Here is a 21937-nt window from a genome sequence, read left to right on the forward strand (position 1 = left end):
TGGTACTGAATATAAGATTTTTTTTTGGTTGAGTGGCTTTAATTATACTGGATGAATGCAGAGAGTCTCCAGCCTAGACTAGAGTGTGAATGGTCTGAATTATTGGCTCATGAGTAGGCACCCACTTTATTTGAGTCACGACAAATGTAATTAAGTGGTGCATTGGGTACATGAAAATTATCAACTATGCAATTTGGGTTTGGAAATATTATCCAACCAACTTTTTATATATATATATATAAATATAAATATATTAAATTCAATCGTAGAATGTATAAATATTACATATTCATTTTAAAATAGAATCATAAGCTCTATTGAAAAAATATACCGATTGCATTTTTTTTACTTAATGATTAAAAAAATATTTTTTAATAAGTTTATATTTTTTTTTAAAATGTTTAAAGAGTTTAAAAAATATTTGAAAAAAAATTCACACTATCGATAGCTTTTCTCGATAGTCACTTTCTGTGGGTGCAGCAATGTCCTATATATATGAAAAATTATTTTCATCAATCACTATTCACCACTTTACACCCCACACCTTATGAAAAACACTCACATTCTATAAAAAATATTCTCACTCTATAAAAAAATTTTAAGTATGAGATGTGAAAGTAAATAGTAATTGATGCATAATATTTTTTTTATATATAATCTAGATATAGTAATTAGTTGTATAAGCGTCATATATGCACTTCTTTTTAAATAAATTAAAAAAAAAAGGGTTGGATCAACCGGCCAATTGGTCCGACTAAAGTTGTTTCCTTTATTTTTTTTCAAAACTTTTTGGTTTATAATAATCAATATATCGAGTTGGGGGGGAAAAATGGGGTTAAGAGATTCAAAGAAAGCCATCTAAATTGAAAATAATATCGGCGTGAATGACTATCTGAAAAGGACTTGAGGGGAAACGCAAGAAAATCAAGTACCCACAAGTCCAAATCTAATTGAACTATTCCAATAATTCAAAAGAAAACGAAAAAAATAACTTAAAGATGCAAATTAAATTGGTAATTATCCAACCATGCATGGTGATTTTTTTATTTTCCCTCCCTCGTGTATCGAAGTTAGTGGTTCTCGACCGACACAAGAGTGGCTAGCTAGGAGCCAACATTCTTCAAGATAGTCAAACCAAGCATTATTAATGACACAAGCCATCACTTTGTCGTCTTTGAAACATAGAGGCCCACATAAAAGAGTTTGGAGTCAAAAGGGAATGTGCTTACTGTAATGAAGTGGGCGATGAGGGCGTATGCGATTTAACTCAAGCATGAACTCTCTCACCTCAGCCTCAAAGTCAAGCATATCATGTGATTTTTCTTCCTCCCTGATGAGACTAGTGTTGATCATCATCATCATCATCATCCAAACTCCACCCAAAAACATTGTTGGGGAAATTTCAGTCAGTACTAATTTAGAAGAGTTTTGCTGCCTATGAATTAATGCGTAAAAACATCACTTACTGTAAGACCCATTACAATTAGAGAAAAAAATTAGAAACACCAATACTTTTTAATGCTAGATGGTGAAGATTCCGTATCAGTAATGTGTTTAGTGTATCAATAAACAATTTTGTAAATAAAAAAATTTCTTAGAAAATTTGGGTCCTCTAAAATGCACAGTAAAGATGCACCGCACCCTTCAGGACAGATCCTATATTACTTGTTTGTTAAAGGCACTTCAAAAAGGATTGCAAATTAAAAAGAGATCAGTCGTTTGGGCAATGGAAAACAGGAAAGTCCATTCAAAGATTGACCCAAGTAAACAGCAGTCCACATATGCTTTGGATTCTACAACAATCAGCCGAAAGGTAAAACACCTCCTGGTTGGTCTGTGCAGACTGGGGCGACTTGTCAATATATATATCCCAAAGTCAAAAACGTTTATGAGAGTTTTCATATTCACTGCAGTATCACGATTCGATGTTATAATATTCTCAAATTCCAAGCAAAAGTATCCGTACAATACATAAATAAAAAAGGAATGAAAGGAAAAGACAATGAAGCTAATGTATAACCATTGAGCTAAGCACCTCAAACTTCATGGAAGACGGAGAAGCTTGTTCACAGCTGTGTCTAAAGCATCTACGTTTCTCCTCACGATTTTTCTTCACAGGCGTTAAGGTTTCAAAAAGAATACAAAGTTGAATAACAATAATAGTAACAAGAAGATAAATTAAGGAATTATATAGCAGGGCAAAATCTCTTAAATGTGGTTAATTCTAAACATGGTGTCTGACAGAAAGGGCTGCAGTGCTGTTTACATAAACCACCATTTGATTACCTCCCCCTCTACAAGAAAAAGGCAGGGGGAGTTGTTGGGTCCTTCAATGAGCAACTTCAAGGTGTAGCGTGGGATCCTAATCTATGCAACATGTATACACAGCAACAAAACAAATGCAAAGGATACAGCTGTGTAGCTAGACTGTCGATGCCCTTCATCTCCTCATTTAATCTGTCAGCATACCCAAATCATTTTAGAATTCCCATGTTTAGCATGCAAAAGTGAAAACACTGATCTAAAAATTTTGTTCCTCTTACAAGTTAGTACTGGGGATATGCTAAAGGTCGCTGAGCTTAACAATATTAACAAGTTCTCTTTAAAATGAATTTTTGTATATAACAGTAATTGGGAATAATAAGTAGGAAAAAAACAGTTGTTTCACTATCCTTTTCAAAATAAAGCTGCAATTATGAAGTAATACGAGTAATTTAGTTCCACTGCTCATATCAGGAACTTTCCCAGGTCATTGCAACATTGACTAAGACACGATTTATCACAAGGCAGATAATTGAAAGAATAACCTAAGAGAGCCTCGCATCAACTTCAAGAATGGGCATAAACACTAAAAGATATACTTCCTTCATAAGCATGAGCCTTTCAAAATGGCTATATTTAAGCTGTGATATCTTTTAAATCAAGAGATGGAGAAGGTCAAATACCTGAGACATGAGTTAATGTACCAATTACCCTTTGTTGCAGCATCAAGAACTGCATGGTAAAAGGATAGAAGGAAGGATGCAGCATATGTCAGAAAGACCGTGAAACAGCCAAACACTTGGTGATTTGATATTTCAGTACGCCATCTCAGGCAATCTACAAAGATTCTAAAGACTATTGTGTCTCATATAAAGAACGTACAAGAAAGTTTAAAGTCAACTCGAGAGTCTCTTGTAAGTGCAACCATAGATATTAAAAAATCCTTCCTGACCTACTAGGTGCCATGACATTTTAGTTGATGATCAGAGTTGATAGAAAAGATAGTTGGTCAAGGGCTTTATGTATGACCATACATGTGGTGCTAGTCACATCTAATATTTGCAGCAATTTGTGGATCATCCACCCAGAAATGGTATGGGAAGTAAAGAGAGAAAAGTCTCATTGATAGCCATCTGCTGGAAGGAGTGGGTCTTTTGACTCTTTTCACATTTTTTTAACTTGAATATTTGAGTACAGTATTACACAACAGATCAGACGGTTGGACAAATTAGTCATCAGAAAGGCAATCATGATTTAGCATTATATGCATTCAATTAACTTTTACCAGATTCTTGAAGACGGCCTGCAGCATCACTGAAGCAATGCACGTGGTCAACAGAGCCACTAGTAACCTACAACGTTCACATTGTTCCATCAGATAAAGTGATCATAGAATAAGGGCAATTTTGGCATATGCAACATATGAACTAAGAAAGATTGAAAATCGACTATGTTCCATTGGGTTGCTGAGAAACTTTAAATTAAAGGGTATATACCGCACCCGGACTAGTGAATTTTATCATAATTTCTTGGACACCAGAAAACAGGGGCTTTTATTCAGCTAAGGCTAATATATCTATAAGGCTCGTCATGGCCATCGGATGGGAATAAAAAAAAATCAAAATCAAATTAACAGAACTCGATCCCACACAGCTAAAATTCTCATATAATCATTTTGAAACAAAGGCAAAATGAAAACCCAATCAATACTTATTAGAATCGTAATAAAAGGAACTTCTCCAATTATTTAGAAACCAAGACGGCTTCATGAATTTTCCACATTTTCTCATCAACCAAACAGAAATTAAAGGCAAAAAAAATTCAGAGTAAAAGTTTTAACCTCAGAGAGAGCTAAACGAAGAGAAGCGAAGAGGGAAGTGAAGCTCTCGGCCATGGCCACAGAGTCTCTCTCGACGACCTCGAGGGCTCTGAAGATCTCGGTCTGGTTGAGAGCAGGTACTGGTTCGGCGCGGTCATCCTCAGCAAGATCGGATGCGGTTTGAGGAGACGTGGATGATTGATCGATAGGTGGTTCTGAGATTAGGGTTTCTGAGTAGGCCGAATAACCGTCTCTCTGAGCTTGCCGTCCTTCAGGTCGGTCCTCCATTTCCCGCGGTTTTGATCGGGTGCTCCGCTCCCTACGTTTACCATTCGGTGCAACTGGTTCAAGAACGAAGGCCCTTTCTCATTTTGTTATTGGGCTTGTAAAAGTAATCGGCCCATTCTTTTTAGGCCTAATCATATTAGAAGCGTAAATCATATTTTAGCAGGGATAAATGAAAATTTAAAGACTCGTTAGGATATTAAAAATATTTAATATGTTTTATTATATTTAAAAAAATTTGAATAAAAATATTATAAAATTAAGATAATTTTTTAAATTATTATTATTATTAAGTTTGTAGAAGTTGTAATGATAATATAAAAAAATTAAATATTTAAAACTAAAAATTATTTTTTATTTGTGATGTTTAAGAAAAAAATTGTAAAAGAAAATTCAGAAGTTTTGAAAAATTTTTTTTTATCAAAATCTCATTTTCCAAACATGCCTTAATCACACACATTAGATGTTTTAAAATACAGAATAAGAAGATGGGCGGGAGTCGGGACGGTACTCCGCTGAAGCAGCAATCCTAGAGTACGTTAGAAGCATGTCATGCCATGTCATGCTTGCACATTTCTGCAATGCCTGGAGTGCTTTGACGGATGAAAAATTATATACATAAGCCTCACATTCCTGCACACCACTTAAAAGTATGTGAATTTATTCTTTTACCCTCATGTTTCAGGAAATAAAAAATATGAAATATGAGGATAAAAGAATAAAATCACATATTTTTTAAGTGGTGTGCAAAGTGTGAGGCTTACGTGTAGCATAACTCTTGACGGATATATGGTTTTTAACATTCTGATTTTATGACTCAAGAATCTAGGCTTTGCCTTGCTCTTAATTAGTCACTGGATCTGGAAACTAATCGCTGCTTGATTTATGACCTTTCATCCGCCAATTTGGAAGGAGCATAAAACTCCAAGGCTCTATCCATTCCCGCACTACCTTGTGACTCGGTAAGCCTACAAAACCAATTAAGGATATGACTGAGTCACAGAAGTCCAATGTAATTTATCTAACATTAATCAAGTAGTGGAATTAATTTAAAGAAGTCAAGTTTATGCATAACTGCAAGATAGTCATGACATGCAGAAGTTTATCTAGCATTAATCAAGCAGCGGAATATTAATATACCAAGGAAGCATTATAAATGGGAAAAAACATATATACCTCCAGTATCTTATTCAACGCCTTTGATAAAGCTAGCTTAAGGTCACCTGGCTGGGTGTAACTCGATCCCCAAGCTTCTGAAAGTCCTGAATAACGGGTATCGAGAATTGGATGAGAACAATTAGGGTGAATGTTTCTGATGGAAATTGGCTCAGCAAAAGACCTCTAGACAACTATAATATTTAAGGAACACGAGAGTTAAGTGCAAAGTTAACAAGTTAATGGTTAAGGAAGTGACTATTAGTTAGATTGTAAATTTTTTTAAGTTTTTTTTAATAATTAAGAATGTTATAAAAAAAATACTTAAAAAATAAAATAATAAAAACATAAAATTTTAAATACACTATAGAGTATTAAAATGGTGGTAGGGAGTAATAAGACTATCATTATCATTTATAAAAACCGGAAAAAGGGACCGAAACCGGTAAAACTGGAGGTACTGGTTGAGGAGGTTAACCAATGCGTAATCAGTTTTTAAAAATGCAAAATCAATACATATCGATTCGGTCCTAAATTTTGTCTAAAACTGAATCGGACCGGACCGGTTACACCCCTAGTCATTAACCCTAATTCACTAGTTTTTGTGTTAGATTAGTATCAAATTTATAAGTAATTATCAACTCTAAATTTGTTTATTTGGTTATGATCAAGCCAAGTTGCGATTGATAGGGTATAAGTTGTAACCTGATTCATCTAAATCAATGGACAGCTTAGTTTGGATTGATAAACACTTTCAATCTATCTCATTTCATCATTATAATTTTCACATAAAATATAATAAATAATTCAATTTTTTCAAACTACAAAATAATAATATTATTAAAAAATAATATTTTAATAATATTTTATTCAACTTTCAATTTTTATATCAACTCATTTCATCTCAACTCACTATTTAAATCTAATCTAAATCCCTTAGTTCTTAATCATTAATTTTAGATAGAGTTTATTGTTTGTGTCAATATATGTCGAATTTATCAAATATTATATTAGCTCATAAGTTATTCTATTATCAAACAGGTGTGTAGAGCACACCATCCACATTACTTAAAATTGTAATATTTGATTTATATAATTGATTTTTTTTTTCAAGTCAAATTATATCAGTAAGTACTTTACTATATATATCATTCACATAGACTTGTAAATAAAATTTTTCTTAATCCAAGCGATCTAATGGCGTCAACTACGAAAGCATAACTCATGTCCCGTTTGAATACAAAAACAGTTTCATCTTATTTCATCATTATAACTTTACTAAATTTTTACATAAAATGTAATAAACAATTTAATTTTTTTAAATCACAAAATAATAATAATAATAAAAAATAATCTTTGAATAATATTTTATTAAACTTTCAATTTTTATATAAAATAATATTATTTCATCTCATTATTCAAACTGACCTTAATTATGTTTATTTAATTAAACGGTTGGTTTGTGATCCATTTTAAATTTTAATATTTTATGAATGCCACTCTTAATAAGAAAATGTTTTTGCTTGTAAAATTGCAATTGGCGGTGTGGATTGGATAATCTTTTCCTCTCTGCCCCTTTGCTTCCCTCGAAAGATTTGCGGAATATTAGATCATTGATCTCATGAAAAAGATCAGCATTCACTAAAGTCATGGGTGACTGAGTGAATTGTCCCTTTTCATCATTAAGTGTGACTTTTACTTCAATCCAAGAGATAACAATAATAACCCTATAGAATAATTTTTTTTTCTTTTAATTTTGTAAGGGAAGGGAAAAAAAATGGTTATCTTTAATGTTATTTTTTAAGAGTAATATTAAATATAATTAAATATTATGCAAGCGTCGTGCATTAATTTTAAAAAATAGTTAAGCCTATCATTAAAAAATTAATTTTTGTTATGTAAATATCATATTTATATATTTTTTTTATAAAAGAATGTGCAACATTTACCAACTTTATAATTTAAATATCATTTTTTTTAATTTTTAATTAGTCAACCGCCTTACAATCTCATGTATATTTTATGTCACTATTTCAACACGAGTCATGCTACTTGTATCGATAGCAGGATCGATAAGTACATTTTTATTTTTATTTTTTTAATCTATTTTTTAAACATTTTTAAATATTTTTTTAAAAAATAAAAAAAATGGATCAAACCATCCATCAAACTATCATTCACTTAACATTTATCTTTCAACATTTTATGTATCTTATAATATTTTTTCGTTGTGAGAAGCGTACGTTGGATGGTAGCCCAAACAGAGAATATCTACTTTTGATCTTTCCTTTCTAGTATTCTTTATTCAAAAGCAAAAACAAGAAAAAGATTTCTTAGATTTTGCAGGCTTGCACAGCTTCCTGCGGCAACTCTCCTGCCCGTAGCGGTATTTGATTCAACAATGGAAAATACTATTCCCACATTAAATTGTTACCGAAATTTTATACCGAAATACATTTTTTTTTAATTTTTTAATTTTTTTTATTTAATAATTAAGAAAATATTTTTAAATAAATTTGTAATTTTTTTGTATTTTTTTAAAAATATTTAAAAAAATGATGGAAAAAAAATAAAACATTTACCTTTCGGCAGAAGATTTTTGTGGGTGTAGCAGTTTCCTTCAACAATCACCCCCAAGCTACTGAGTATTGATATTGGACTCATCAAATGAGTCTAATTTTTAAAATTTAATGATTTTATCTTTAAAATCTTAGCATTAGATTAAACATATGCTTAAATGTCAAGCTTTTAACTACAATATATTTTCCTTAATCTTTAAATTTGGAGACTTACTATTCACACTCTATAATCATTATTTTATTTATTTAAATTATTATTTTTCAATTTTGAGCCAAAATATATTTAAATTAGGAAATAATAATTTAAGTATCAAATTAAATTATTAATTAACATATAGTTAGTGTAATTGTAAAATATGAAAAAATAAATTAAAATTATTATTAATAAAATAATATTATATTATTATTTTGATGAATTCAATAGCTAATCTAATGTGAGGTTATGGATAGAGATATTTTGAATTTATGAAAAATATGTACTTTTCATCAAATTTTAAAGAGAATAATGATGAATCCAATACTAATACTCAAAATTATATCTTTCCTTGCCTTACCTTCTCTTTTAAAAGACAAATATCCTATTAAGTTTAAAAATAGAATTTTAAAAAATTATTAAAAAAAAGTATTTTTATTTCAAAAATATTATTTAAAATAAATTAAATCATAGAAAATATAATTTTCAATTTCATTTTTTAATTTGCCTTTTTTGTTTGAGGAGTTATTGATTTTTTCATACTTTTAAAAAATATTATTATGTTGAATATTATTAATGCATTTTTTATTCTTTTATTTATTTGAGGAAAATTAATATATGTTTCCTAGATTGGAAATGGAACTAGTTAGGAACATCAAAAGCTTTGGCGCGTGGCTCGTGGTTTGTCGTTTGGTTTTGTTGATAATTTCAAATGCCAGAACTTATAAAAAAATAAAAAATTTCAAAAGCCAGAAGTTTAAAGTTAAACACACGACAAAAAAAGTGAGGTACTAAGGCGGGAACGCCAGAACTGCAATTAAACCAAAACCGCGGCCCTTCATTTCAAAAGAAAAAAAGGGTATCAGAATAAAATATTTCACATAATTTTATAGGTATTTTTATTTTTCATGTCAGATTATTGAAAGAGAAATAATATTTACAGTCGTGAATTTGTAAATATTGTGCAGTCGCTTTAAAAAAAGTGAATAAATACGAGACCCACATAAAAAGAAATTAATTTTTTAATAATAGACCCTACTATTTGTCAAAATATTTACACGACATTTACACACTCTACGACTATACGTAACATTACTCTTATTAAAAACTACAGCCACCACTGGGACTCTTTTGCCAATGCATTTTATGTAAGTTTTTTTAGTTTTTTTTATATGTATTTTTTTAATATTTTTAAATATATTTTTTTAAAATACTTATAATATTATTAAAAAATACTTTATTAATTGTTAAGTAAAAAATTAATAAAAAAATCTCAATGAAAGGACTAGCATTTTCCTATTAAAAGTTATTTAAAACTGGCTATTTCTTTAGATAATTTTATAGTATTTTGTTTGGTTTTAGAGCGTACAGTAACATATTTAAAAAAGAGAAATGCTATATCACACTCTACTGTACATCACACTCTCCACACACCTCACATATATTTTTTTTTTTCACCCCCAGCACGTTAGGTGTGCTGGGGCTTCTTCACACAGTAGAGTGTGAAGAAGATTTTCTCTTTAAAAAAGGATTGTTGACCAACATTCTTACTCGAATATACGGGTATATCTAGACCGAAAATCGGGTTATGACCCGGTCGGAATCTGGATGTAATCGGGTTTCGGGTGTATCCTTCTTTTTTTTTAATACAAAAGCCTATGTGTTATTAAAATTTTTTCAAAAACAAATGTCGAAAAACATAATTTTTTGTTATCTAAAAGCCTATAATTTTTCAAGAAAAAAAGTTGTTAATTTTTTATTTATTTATAGAAAGCCTATATTTTATTCAAGTCTTTTCAAGAAGTCATGTTGAAAATCATAATATTAATGCATTGGACATTGTCTATAGTAATAAAAACATATTAAAATGGAAAATTAATTTTTTATGTAAAAAATAAATAAAGTTAGAAATATCTGATTACTTTTTTAACTAAATGCATGTAAAATGAGGTAAAAAAAAAGAAATCCAATATTTTTTTTTACTCAATGCTTAAGATTTGTTTATATATATAAACTTAGGTATTGGGTTTTAAACCCAGAACTCGAGTTTCATACTTGACCTAGACCGGGTAGGTCCAAGTTTGGTAATGCGGATTTCAGCTCGAGTTTTTGACTTAGGCCTGAAATAGTAACCAAAACTTTAATAATATCCCGATTTTGGACCGGGCCTAGAAAAACTGACCCGGATGAACATTCTTAATTTCAAACAGAATCTTATGTGTGTTTAATATGTGGTGATTTAATGTGGATGATATTATTTATAAAAAATTTAAATATCATTTTTTTATCCTAAATAATGTAGAAAGGTTTATAACCATGATGTGTTTAATGTGTTAATAAACGAATATTTAATAAATATTATGATATATTTTTGGCTTATTCTCTTGATTAAGCCAAAAATTTTGAAATTTTTTGTTAAGTCTCAAGGTATGTTTAGTTATGACAAATTTTAAAAATTTTGAAATTTTGTTAAGATTGAGTTTTAGAAAATAAGAGAGAAAATTTGTGGAGTTTTCTTGAATAATGCTACTTAATATCTTTTTTACTATCATCATTTTACAATCTTATAATATGACATTAAATTTTTCGAAATTATTTATTATATTTTACTTGTGGACCAATTACGTGATTCTATATTAATGAACGTTGAGAATATTTTTTTGATAAAAAAGATGATGGATATTTTTAAATACGTCTTTTATTAGTAGTTTATAAAAGTAGATATATAAAATTGAACCATTATTTAATTATAAATTTTAACGAATATTTCATCGTAGAATTAGTAAAAATTGTATTAATTTTTGTGTTTAGATAATAAGTTAATAACAGTTGAAAAATTGTAATCGAAGTTTTTTTAGATTTAAATAGGTTTTATATTATTTTAAAATAATTATAAAAGATAAATTTTATTAAACCAAGCATATCCTTAAAGATTTTTGAGAGAAAATATAATCATTTAAAGAATTCCATGTCATTTTTTTAATCTTAAATTTCATAATTGCTATTTAAGGAATTAACAGATAAAATCGTTTCATCCAAAATTTGAGATTATTGAATAAAGCATTTCTCTCAAATAAAAAAGGGACAGACCGAGAGGAATAGAGGGGCCTCTCTCCTCTCGTCTCTCGTCGTTCCGGTCTCTGAAATCTCGGCCCCAACCAACGGAATTTCGCTTTCGTTTCTCCGACAGATCGGTCCGTAACGCCTGCGGGTTCTACGTCGTATGTTTGTACGTTGACATATATCCGATCTCGGAGCTCTGAGACTTCTCTGGTCTCCGAAGGTCTCTACCTTATTTCAGAATCCTATGAGTCCTCCTCAGGTTCGTACTTTTAGCCGCATTCTGTCCATAACCTTCCATTCCGGCGAAATTTGGTGGTTCGTGCGGATCTGATTTGTCAGAACTGAAAATGCAATACAGAAAACGCTGGCTTTTATTTTCATTTTTTTATTAATTTATGCCGTCCGGTTGCTGAGAAAATGGAGATGAATAATATGTAGCTTAGTTTCGCGTAATCTAGTTGCCTATTTTTATTATACACACAGGGATGATAAATTTAACTAAGCCAAGCAAAATAATTATAGGGGAGAGTTTAGTGTTGAAGAAGAAAAGAATTTGGTTCGGCATGAACTTTAGATCTTTTCCCTTTTTGTTTTTGGGTCGATAAAGTATAATTAGGTAACATTTCTATAGTAAATTACCCGCTTTATTTCGGATCACAGTGCCGTTAGGATCAGGCTGCTATCTTTTCTAAATGGCCATTTTGGATCACAAATTTTCTGCGCTAAAGCGAGGTTTAGCTGTAGTTATGCTTCTACACACACACACACACACACAAAAATTTCCACTCAATGAAGTCAATCATCTAATGATTTGTAGTCTTTAAAAAGTATGTTACGGGTCATTCTAAAAAGTGAGCATTACACCTGCATTCTTGATATGGTGTCTCCGCTGACAAATATATTCCATATGTTTAACGTAGATTGCTTTTTCTAATTTATGTGGGGGGGAACTCTTTAATTGTAGCACTGTGCCCAGGGTTGATCCTGGAAACAAGGCATTTGGGAGGGTCTCAACATGAGCACCTGGTTAGAGCCGCTCACTGGTGAAAATAGGGGATTCTATTCAAATGGGGCTCATAGTGAAGATGTTGAACAGCTAGAGAGTTTTGGGGGTATGGCGGAAGGTAACTAGAGTTATACTCATTCTCTCTCCTCATTCATTTCCACATACCTTGATCACAATTGACATTACCATTTCTATTTTCTTTAAGTCTGAACTTGTGTTTATCAGGTGACCAGCAGTCTTCTCTGGTGGAGTGGTTAAATGGTATGCTTCCTCATTTAAATTTGCCATTGGAAGCTTCAGAGGAGGAACTGAGAGCATGCTTGAGTGATGGCACTGTTTTATGCAGTATCTTGAACAAGCTCAGTCCTGGTTTGGTAGAAATGGTAGTATCGACTTTTGTTTTGAACCTTTTTGGATTTTTTATTTTCTTGTTTTTATTAACTTTCTATTCGGTTTCCACTTTTACCCTTTGTTTCGAAATTGTACTGCTCTGCTCTGAACATTTTTTTTCTACTTTAGGGAGGCGGCGGTTCTGAAACAGTACCAAATGCCAGAACGTTTTTGGCAGCTATCAATGAAATAGGATTCCCTGGCTTTGAACTATCTGATCTAGAGCAGGTACTTTCTTATAATATTAAAATTATAGGGGACCAATTTTGTTGCACTGTTCAATCATTTTTGTGTTTGTTGAGATTGCAACCATATGGCCAACTTGGACTTGGGGTTTGTTACATTGAGCCCAGAAGATAGGTTGCCTCATACCTGTTTTTATGGTTTTGAACTGATCCAATCTTGAGAGAGATATATGTGGGAGTATTCTGGTTCACTTTTTAGCAGCCCTAAAGAAAAACCAATATGGTCTGTGAAATCAAGTCTCAGTTAAATTCTGCAGAAATTCAAATCCCTGGTGCTTCATGATCTCTTATTACTTCTAAATATTCTTCTATTCATTTTAGTTAATAGTCTCAGATTATTTTGCAGGGATCTATGGTGCCAGTTTTGCAGTGCCTTAATACCCTTAGGGTTCAATTTAACTCTAATGTTGGTGGAGAGAACTTCCAAAATCATTTGAGAAAAAGGTGGGATATGTCAGAGATAGGCTCTTTAAAGGGAATCGATTACTCTGAAAGGTATGTGCTTTCATGTGGACAACATTCAGCTGAAAATGGAGGAGAATGGCAAAGAGACTCTGTTGATGCCAGATTTCAACATTCTTTGCATGGTCCTTCAGGTATGCTTACTGTTTTCTCAGTTGATAGGGAACAGAAGTTATGTGTGCATGACATTTGAATTGTGATGAATGTGCACACACAATGTATTGAGAACATGTATGCAGGATGTTATGCATCGCAATTGGCTGTTTGGTGGAAGTAGGTGTTTGGCAGTGGTGGGTAGCATTAATTAATGAATGACTAGATGTGTAGGTTTTGGTACCATGGATTCATGGATTGATAGGGGTTTGGAGAGAGAGGGGTTGGGGTTGGGGACTGTGGTTGCGTCACTCGGTCTCATTCTGGGTGAGGTACTTGTTAGTCTTGCAATTCATCTTGGACACCAGTGGCAACCACTGAAGAGAGACAGGTGGGGCTGTGGGCTTCAAGGCAAACATCTCATTCTGATTGCCAAATAATCTTGCTCTTGCTGTTTTCTAGTCTTCAATTGTGTTGGTTTTTCTTATTTCATCTTGCATTTATAGTTTTTTCTTGTGTAGAGTCATCAGATGTTTTAATACAGCATCTTGGATATAAATTGCATGACATGTTGCAATTGAAGCAAGGATGTTTTCCTGATTCTTCTGATGCCAAAATTGTTGAGATGATCAAGTCAAACAATTTGGATGTAAGCTAAAAATATATTTTTTTACTTCTTCTATGATTGAGTCCATTTCTTTGTGTTATTCAATTTTGAACTGGATGCTGTTCTCATGTTTTACTGAAATTCTTTTTGCAGAAGGTATCAACTCAATCACTTTTCAACATAGTGAATAAGATTTTGGATGATAGCTTGCAAAGAAACAATGGGGATGTACTTGAGGTACGACAGTAAGAGGACTCATAGATGCTATATAACTAAAGCATACCTTGAACTAATACATTGTTACAGTTAGTTTTTTCTTGTACTTTTTATTGTTTGCCATTTTGTCTCGCTCACTGGTGTTCCCCCATCTCCTTTCCCATTTTCCAGTTTGTGGCATGGTTGTTGAGAAAAGTCATGCAAGTGATTGAAGATCGAAGTTCAACTCTAGCAGAAAACTTAAGAACTGTAAGCTGCTTTAGATATTTTTTTTTTCCAAAATTAGAGAATATATGTTATACTGCTCACCAGTTAGTAAGTGTTTGTATTGTTGCATGCTTGCAGCAAAATAATCTTTATAAAGTTCGTGAGGAAAAGTATCAATCAAGAATAAGAGTACTTGAGGCCCTTGCAACAGGGTCTAGTGAAGAAATTGAGGTATACTTACTTTCAGTTCTATCCGTTTCATGTTTACCCAATTGATTATTAACTGTTCTTGGTTCCTATAGGTTGTCATGAAACAACTTCAACAGATAAAGGTGCAGTACTGTTCTTCTCTCTCTTTATATTCAAATGTAATTAGACATGTTTCTTTTGTGAGCCTATATTTTAATAGCTGTCTTATAGTATTAGCAAGCTGAAGTTGCATATGACTTCCACACCTGCCTTTTATCTTATATTAACAGATAAATAGTATTTTAAGTACTTCATAAGTTACTTTCCGTAATGATCATTATTTAGCTGTCCCACTTATGTTGAAGGGCTTTAGAACTGCTCTGACTTATTATTGTTAGCTTTGCAGATTGTTGATTGCCAATATTGTGCTGAACTGCATGAAAAACTTAATCGCCTATTTTCACTTTTCTAGATTTGTTATTATGCAAGATCTTAATATTCTATTTTCTTAACTTGTAAGCGTGTAGCATGTCAATTCTGTTCTTTTCACAGATATATGCCGTATATTTATTCATAATGCATGTATATTGCCTATTTTATAAAGTGTGGGTGATAATTAGATCTTTGCTGAAACCTACTCAGTTAAAGAATCAAGCTTTCTTATTTGTTTAAAATGGAGACTCATTATGAATTTATATTTCTTGATTATTAATTAAAAACGCCCTATAAAGAATTTATCAATTTGGAAAAGCTTATAAGCCAACAAATTAAGTAGATGTGGATAACGCGTATTTCATTTTCATTTTATATTTGCAGAAGAACAGCCATCAGAACAACAGGGTTATTAGTTCTTTTGCTAGTGAGGTTTTTATTGTTCCTAATGCAGTTTATATGGATGTTGCAGATTGAGAAAAACCAAATAGAAGATAAAAAGAAACTTGAAGAGCAGGAAGTGCAGAAGTTAAGGGAGGAGAAGGCTCGTAGTAACATGGAGATTTTGACACTAAAAGAAGAACTAGAAATGGCCAAAAGGACACATGAAGCTCATTGTTTGCAATTAGAATCAAATGCTAAGGAAGCTAAAGTTGAGTCGCAGAAAAAGTTAACAGAACTTGAGTGCCTTTTAACAGATTCGAGGAAGAAAGTAGAAGAACTTGAGGGATTTTCTGAATCTAAATTACGGAGATGGAAAAAGAAAGAACAAATCTATCAGAGCTCTATAGATTATCAATTTGGAGCTTTGCAGGTTTGCCTTCATTCTTATTTCTTAATCTCATACAATGTGGAAAATTGATCCTATAACAACGGTTTTGTTGCATAGGAATTAAGGGCAGCTTTAGAGTCCATAAAACATGAAGTGTTGAAGACAAAAAGAAGTTACCCAGAGGAAATCAATTACCTGGGTAGGATTGATTGTACATAGCTACTTTATAATCTACTAATTTTTTTGCATTTATCTTTCTCTGGCATTTTTTCATGAGTATTTTCTTTTGAACAGGATTTAAGCTTAAAGGACTAGCAGATGCTGCTGAAAATTACCACATGGTTTTAACTGAAAATCGTAGGTTGTACAACGAGGTTCAGGACTTGAAAGGTGAATCTCTGTCTTGTTGGTTGTTTCTTTGGTTTGTTGATTCTTAGCTAATGTATTTTTTCCCCTGAGCTCTTAGCTAATACCTTTCATTTTGTTCTTCCCCCTCACTTATATAGGAAATATTAGAGTTTATTGTCGCATAAGACCATTCCTTCCAGGACAAAGTAAGAAGCAGACCATTATCGAATATATTGGTGAAAATGGTGAACTAGTTCTTGTGAATCCCTCTAAACAAGGAAAAGACAGCCGTAGATTGTTCAAGTTTAACAAGGTTTTTGGTCCAACATCTACTCAAGGTACCCTTTTCTGAATGAATGATGTTTCCCTTTTTTGTTTCCCTAACCACTACATTTCTTTATTGGTGAAAAAAAAAGTTCCGACATTCTAACAATTATTTATTTTAAATCATTTTCCGATAGAGGAGGTATTTATGGACACCCAACCATTAATCCGGTCTGTCCTTGATGGATACAATGTCTGCATATTTGCTTATGGCCAAACAGGCTCGGGAAAGACATATACGATGGTATGCAAATCTTTCAAATTGTATCAGTTTTAGATGTTTAAAGTTATGCCTTACACCTTTTATTGCGTTTCTTCTAGAGTGGGCCTAGTGTATCTTCAGAAGAGGACTGGGGGGTCAACTATCGGGCATTAAATGATCTTTTCCAGATTTCTAAAAGCAGGAAAAGCTCCATTGCATATGAAGTTGCTGTTCAGATGGTTGAGATATATAATGAACAAGTTCGCGATCTTCTATCAACTGATGGCCCTCAAAAAAGATATCCTTTTCTTCTTTGGCTTTTCTTATTTTTGGGAACCTACTTAATCATGGGATGCATTCCATTTGATTATTTAATTGTCAGTAGTAATCTTGGTTGCTACTCTCATCTTATTATGCTATTGAAAAGGTTGTTGTTTCCTTTGACTTGCACACACTTGGGATTTGGAACACCACGCAACCGAATGGGTTAGCTGTCCCTGAGGCAGGCATGCACCCTGTTCAGTCAACTGCAGATGTCTTGGAGTTAATGAACATTGGTTTAATGAATAGGGCAGTTGGTGCCACAGCCCTGAATGAAAGGAGTAGCAGATCCCATAGGTTGGGCTCTCAGTTTAAGATCATTTGTTAACTGCTTTCTACTTGTTCTTTTCTATTGGCATGGTTTTTATTCAATCATCTGGTGCAGTGTTCTCACTGTTCACGTTCGAGGCATAGACTTGGAGACCGATGCTGTTTTGCGTGGTAGTCTACATTTGGTAGATCTTGCCGGTAGTGAAAGAGTGGGTCGGTCTGAAGCAACTGGGGATAGGCTTAGGGAGGCACAACATATAAACAAATCACTATCAGCTCTCGGAGATGTAATTTTTGCTCTAGCACAAAAGAATCCACATGTACCTTACAGAAATAGCAAATTAACTCAAGTACTTCAGGCTTCTTTAGGTATTTGTCTTATTTTTTTGTCTATAAACATGGTAATAAGGTATGAGTCATATGGCGGTTCTGAGTTCTTTTATTTGTGACTTATTTTATCTTACTTCCTTTGCCCTCTACAAATTGTAGGCGGTCAAGCAAAAACCCTCATGTTTGTACAGCTTAATCCAGATATAGATTCCTACTTCGAAACTATAAGTACCTTGAAGTTTGCAGAGAGGGTTTCTGGTGTAGAATTAGGTGCTGCTCAGAGCAACAAAGAGGGAAGAGATGTCAGAGAACTTATGGAACAGGTCCAATATTTTATTCATCTTAACATGCTAACTCAGATATTCTGCTTTCTCACTGATTTAAAATCTAGGTATTTCACAAGATTATCGATTATGTTGGTGTATAACTGAAACAGAGATTAAATCCTACAATCTTCAACCATCATAAAGCAGCAGGTTTTCAATTATGAATAATTTTAATAACTGCACTTGTTTTGATGAAGTCATCCTTGTCACAATGGCGGTCATTTTTGCACCACTCTTGCATTAGCTACTGGGCATTGGCCATCGTAGATTGCCATTATAAATGCACATTCCATTTCTATTTTACATTGCTGTCAGGAAATTAGTTGACTACTTTATGGAAAATTCATTTAAAGTCCAATGTTCTTCTGCTCTGATACCTTTCCCCCATATTTTGTTCGGAGGGCAAGGGAGGAGTTCTCAAGCTCTTAAAGTTATGCATGAAGGGCGGATTGCTGCATTATTATTTTTTTGGGGGGGAGGGTGGGGGGTGTTTAATAACGCCATCACTTAATATGAATATGTAGAATTCTGTGTGGTGGGCTTGATGGGGTTTGATTAGGGTTTCTGACCTCTTATGCTCTATATAGGGTTTAGTTGGTTAAAGGTGGAAGATCGTTGCACCTTGCAGCCTGTTCCACAAAGTCTCTTTAAGTTGACTGTAATTGGGTGTTTTTTCAAAGTCTGTTGTAAAGAGAATTCGTTTTCCCACCCATACAATGGCCTGCCTTGTTTGTCAGCTTTGAGGAGTAAAGTGTGAGAACTTGTTGGAGGGAACAAGTTGGGTCTTAATCAATTACCTTGCTTAATGTTTAACAGGAAATATCTTTGATTCCCTTTTATATTATTTTCATCCTATTTGCTTTTTACCTTGCAGGTGGCATCCCTCAAGGACATAGTTGCAAAGAAAGATGTTGAGATTGAGCACTTGCAGCGTCTCAAGGCTAGTGCCAATGGTACGAAGCGTGGCATGACCTCATTTAGGCATGGGTCTTCCTCTCCGAGAAGACATTCCGTAGGGACTTCTCGACAAAGGCAAAGTCTGAGAGGAGGAAAAGGTTCGGGGCTTATGGAGAAAGCAGCTTCAGACATGGATAACTGTTCGGAGTACAGCGACAAACATTCTGATGCTGGTTCTCAGCACTCAATGGAAGGATTTAGTAGACATCAGAAGGAATTGTCTCCTCACTTGAAGCTATCTGGAGGGGATGTAGGCCAGTATTCTAATGAAGACATTGAGCTCTTAGGCTTTGGGGATGCAGATTCTGAGGAAAGATTAAGTGATATATCTGATGGTGGTCTTTCAATGGGAACAGAAACTGAAGGCTCAATATGCAGTGTTGTGGAGTACACTCTTTTCCCTGAAGTTGCAAAACCACCTGAAAACACATCTCCTGAGTGCATACCAGCTGAGAACACGCCTGTTCAGAACAAAGGGAAGTAAGTCTCTTTTTCATGATATTTTAACTGTGGTATGTATTATTCTGGTTGTTGGAGAACTGACTGGTGTCAATCGGGTTACTTTCATGCCCAACTCGACTAACAAATAAATTGTTGTGCTTGTTCAAATGTGACACTTCTATGTATAATGTTCATCTTTTTCCTACCACTTACTCTGAGATGCCAACAACGCAAGCATATATTTTGTAAATCTTACCCCTCCCTACCCTGAGCCCGCTTCTGCAACCTGACATGTTCTTAATAGTTGAAACTTAGCCCCCGTTTGGACAATGAAAGAGTTTCATCTCATAATATCATTATAACTTTTCTAAATTTTCACACAAAATATAATAAATAATTCAACTTTTTCAAATCTCAAAACAATAATAATATTAAAAAATAATATATCAACAATATTTTATTCAACTTTTAACTTTTAACTTTCTTCTCAACTTATCTCATCTCAACTCACTATGCAAACTGCACCTTAGTGTCGGGAGCTGCTTTGGAGTTTATTCAAATTTCATCCAGCTTTTCTTTGAAAAGTTGTTACTGTGTTCTTGGGTTGGGTAAGCAATGGCTAGTTGCAATTTTCATATCAGTTGCTCTTTCTCTTGAGTGACCAACCGCCAGTGATATCATATCTCTTGTTCAATTATGAAATTTGCTAGCCTTTTTTTAAAGGAGCATTGTACTGCAATTTCTAATTCCAGCAACTTCTCTGCCTGCTGCATTTGGTTTTTTGTTGGAAGCTCCAGTTGTAAAAATCGGTAACATGGTGGGGGTGGGGGTTTTATGCCTGTGAGCATGACATTGCTAGTTCTTGAGTTTACCTCTATTTAAATTGATCTCACTCATGTTTTCTGAATCCTTGTCGCAATGCAGGGAAATCTCACCCATGGAATCATATTTATATAAATTAGTCTGACGCCCTGTTTCTTTGTATCTGCTTGAACGCAGGCCACTGATGCTTGAACGCAGGCCAAGTTTACCATCTAAACTTCCAAAGCCCACTCCAAAGCCGGTGCAGACTAAATGTTCTTGGCAATCATTGACCAGCAGCTCCTCAAAGATTTCATCATCAAGTAAGTAAATATATATATATATATATATATATGTTTCTCTCTTCCTGTAACTAGGTCGGCAGCCATTTAAGTTCACTTAATAGCCGTCACGATTCAGTTCTTTAAAAATCTCTGATCATCCACGTCTCCCTCCACTTTTTCTGTACCTATTTTTTCCAATTTCCTTATAATGCATGTCAGGTGCTAGGAAAACTTATGCTGGCAGTTCCTCTGCACCAAAGCCCCTCAAACGGTGGCAATGAGTTTGGTTGGCTGGGGAAGAAGAGAATTCTTATGACCTAACTAGCTTGTATCTATGGTAGGAACCCACTGTAGTTCTGTACTCTTTAACTTTACTGTGCTCCTTAGTTTAGATTATGCCCTGCTTCCATTTATGTCTCGTATTGGAAGAGGCGATTGAAACCTTCCCACTTTGTAAAATGTGTAGGCTTAGGATCATAGTGCAACTTCCTTCTGTTGGATTTCTCTATTTTGGCTCTTACTCCAGTTTTCATTTTCTTAATATTATCAGGTGTCCAGATGACAGAAAAAGTAAGAGCTTGGAATTGAGTAAATAATTTTTTTTTTTAACACAATTTATCCAGTAGCAAACGAACATGAAGTTCTTCATCACTTTCCTCGAGTTGGGCTCCATTTGGATGATTATTATTTTTTTAACAAAAATAAAACTTTTGTTTAAATTGCAAAACTCAATTAAATGTCCATATATTTTTTGAAGTGAATGGTAAGGGATTGTTGGGGTCAAGCACTCCTTTAAAACAAGTAGGTTAATCTGTGACTTACATGAATTTTTTTTTTATAATAATAGACCTTTGTTTTTCAAAGAGATTGTGTGAGACTTGTCCATTATTATTGTATCTAGCATTATTCTTTTCAAAGAGAAATGATATTTGAAATTTTATGGTGTGCAAATCTCGCTCTCATTTTGAAAAAAAAGTGAGTAAACTTGAAACTCACAAGAGAAAAATTATTATTTTAATGGTAAGACTCCACTGTTTTTAGGGAGTAATATGTGACACGACTCATAAATCCAACATGAACACGACACGAAATTAGTGGGTTTGGTTTTGATATAAACGGGTTTGGGTTAAAACGGGTTGACTTGTTAAAGATACGATTAATAAACGGGTCAATTCGCTTAATCTGAAATCAACTCACAATAACTATAAATTTTATTTCAAAGTTACAATTTTATTCTTGTTGGGTTGTAATATTAGAATTTCTCAATATGCTTATATTTTTATTGTGTATTGTAATTTTGGACCTATACTCATATTTATTATTGTTGGATTTGTAATATTAGTTTTATTATAGGTTAA

At 33.1% G+C, this 21937-nt stretch overlaps 2 protein-coding genes across 3 annotated transcripts; one reads left to right on the forward strand and one right to left on the reverse strand.

Moving 5' to 3' along the window:
* Positions 1-1718: 1718 nt before the first annotated feature.
* LOC109014935 lies at positions 1719-4422 on the reverse strand. The gene is made up of 5 exons (XM_018997418.2): positions 4103-4422; positions 3548-3614; positions 2946-2994; positions 2413-2457; positions 1719-2110 (listed from the first exon to the last, which is right to left on the reverse strand). Exons 1-5 carry the CDS (start codon positions 4367-4369, stop codon positions 2044-2046), a joined length of 495 nt encoding a protein of 164 aa, XP_018852963.1. The 5' UTR covers positions 4370-4422; the 3' UTR covers positions 1719-2043.
* A 6904-nt stretch (positions 4423-11326) lies between these two features.
* LOC109014466 (kinesin-like protein KIN-14J) lies at positions 11327-21087 on the forward strand. Of its 2 annotated transcripts, none has more exons than XM_018996942.2 (22): positions 11327-11615; positions 12321-12480; positions 12588-12745; positions 12882-12980; positions 13344-13593; positions 14074-14201; positions 14313-14396; positions 14547-14624; positions 14721-14813; positions 14885-14914; positions 15676-16017; positions 16093-16174; positions 16270-16365; positions 16482-16661; positions 16785-16891; positions 16969-17147; positions 17303-17467; positions 17556-17809; positions 17930-18093; positions 18971-19533; positions 20494-20618; positions 20799-21087. In XM_018996942.2, the coding sequence occupies exons 2-22, from the start codon at positions 12372-12374 to the stop codon at positions 20858-20860; spliced, it is 3348 nt and encodes a 1115-aa protein (XP_018852487.1). In that variant the 5' UTR covers positions 11327-11615; positions 12321-12371; the 3' UTR covers positions 20861-21087. The 2 variants fall into 2 exon arrangements, with proteins under 2 accessions (XP_018852487.1, XP_035543341.1); XM_035687448.1 differs by having other exon boundaries at positions 11364-11615; positions 12333-12480.
* Positions 21088-21937: the final 850 nt, after the last annotated feature.

The sequence above is a fragment of the Juglans regia genome, chromosome 2 (assembly GCF_001411555.2).
Source record: "Juglans regia cultivar Chandler chromosome 2, Walnut 2.0, whole genome shotgun sequence".
In the NCBI taxonomy this organism is placed as follows: Eukaryota; Viridiplantae; Streptophyta; class Magnoliopsida; order Fagales; family Juglandaceae; genus Juglans; species Juglans regia.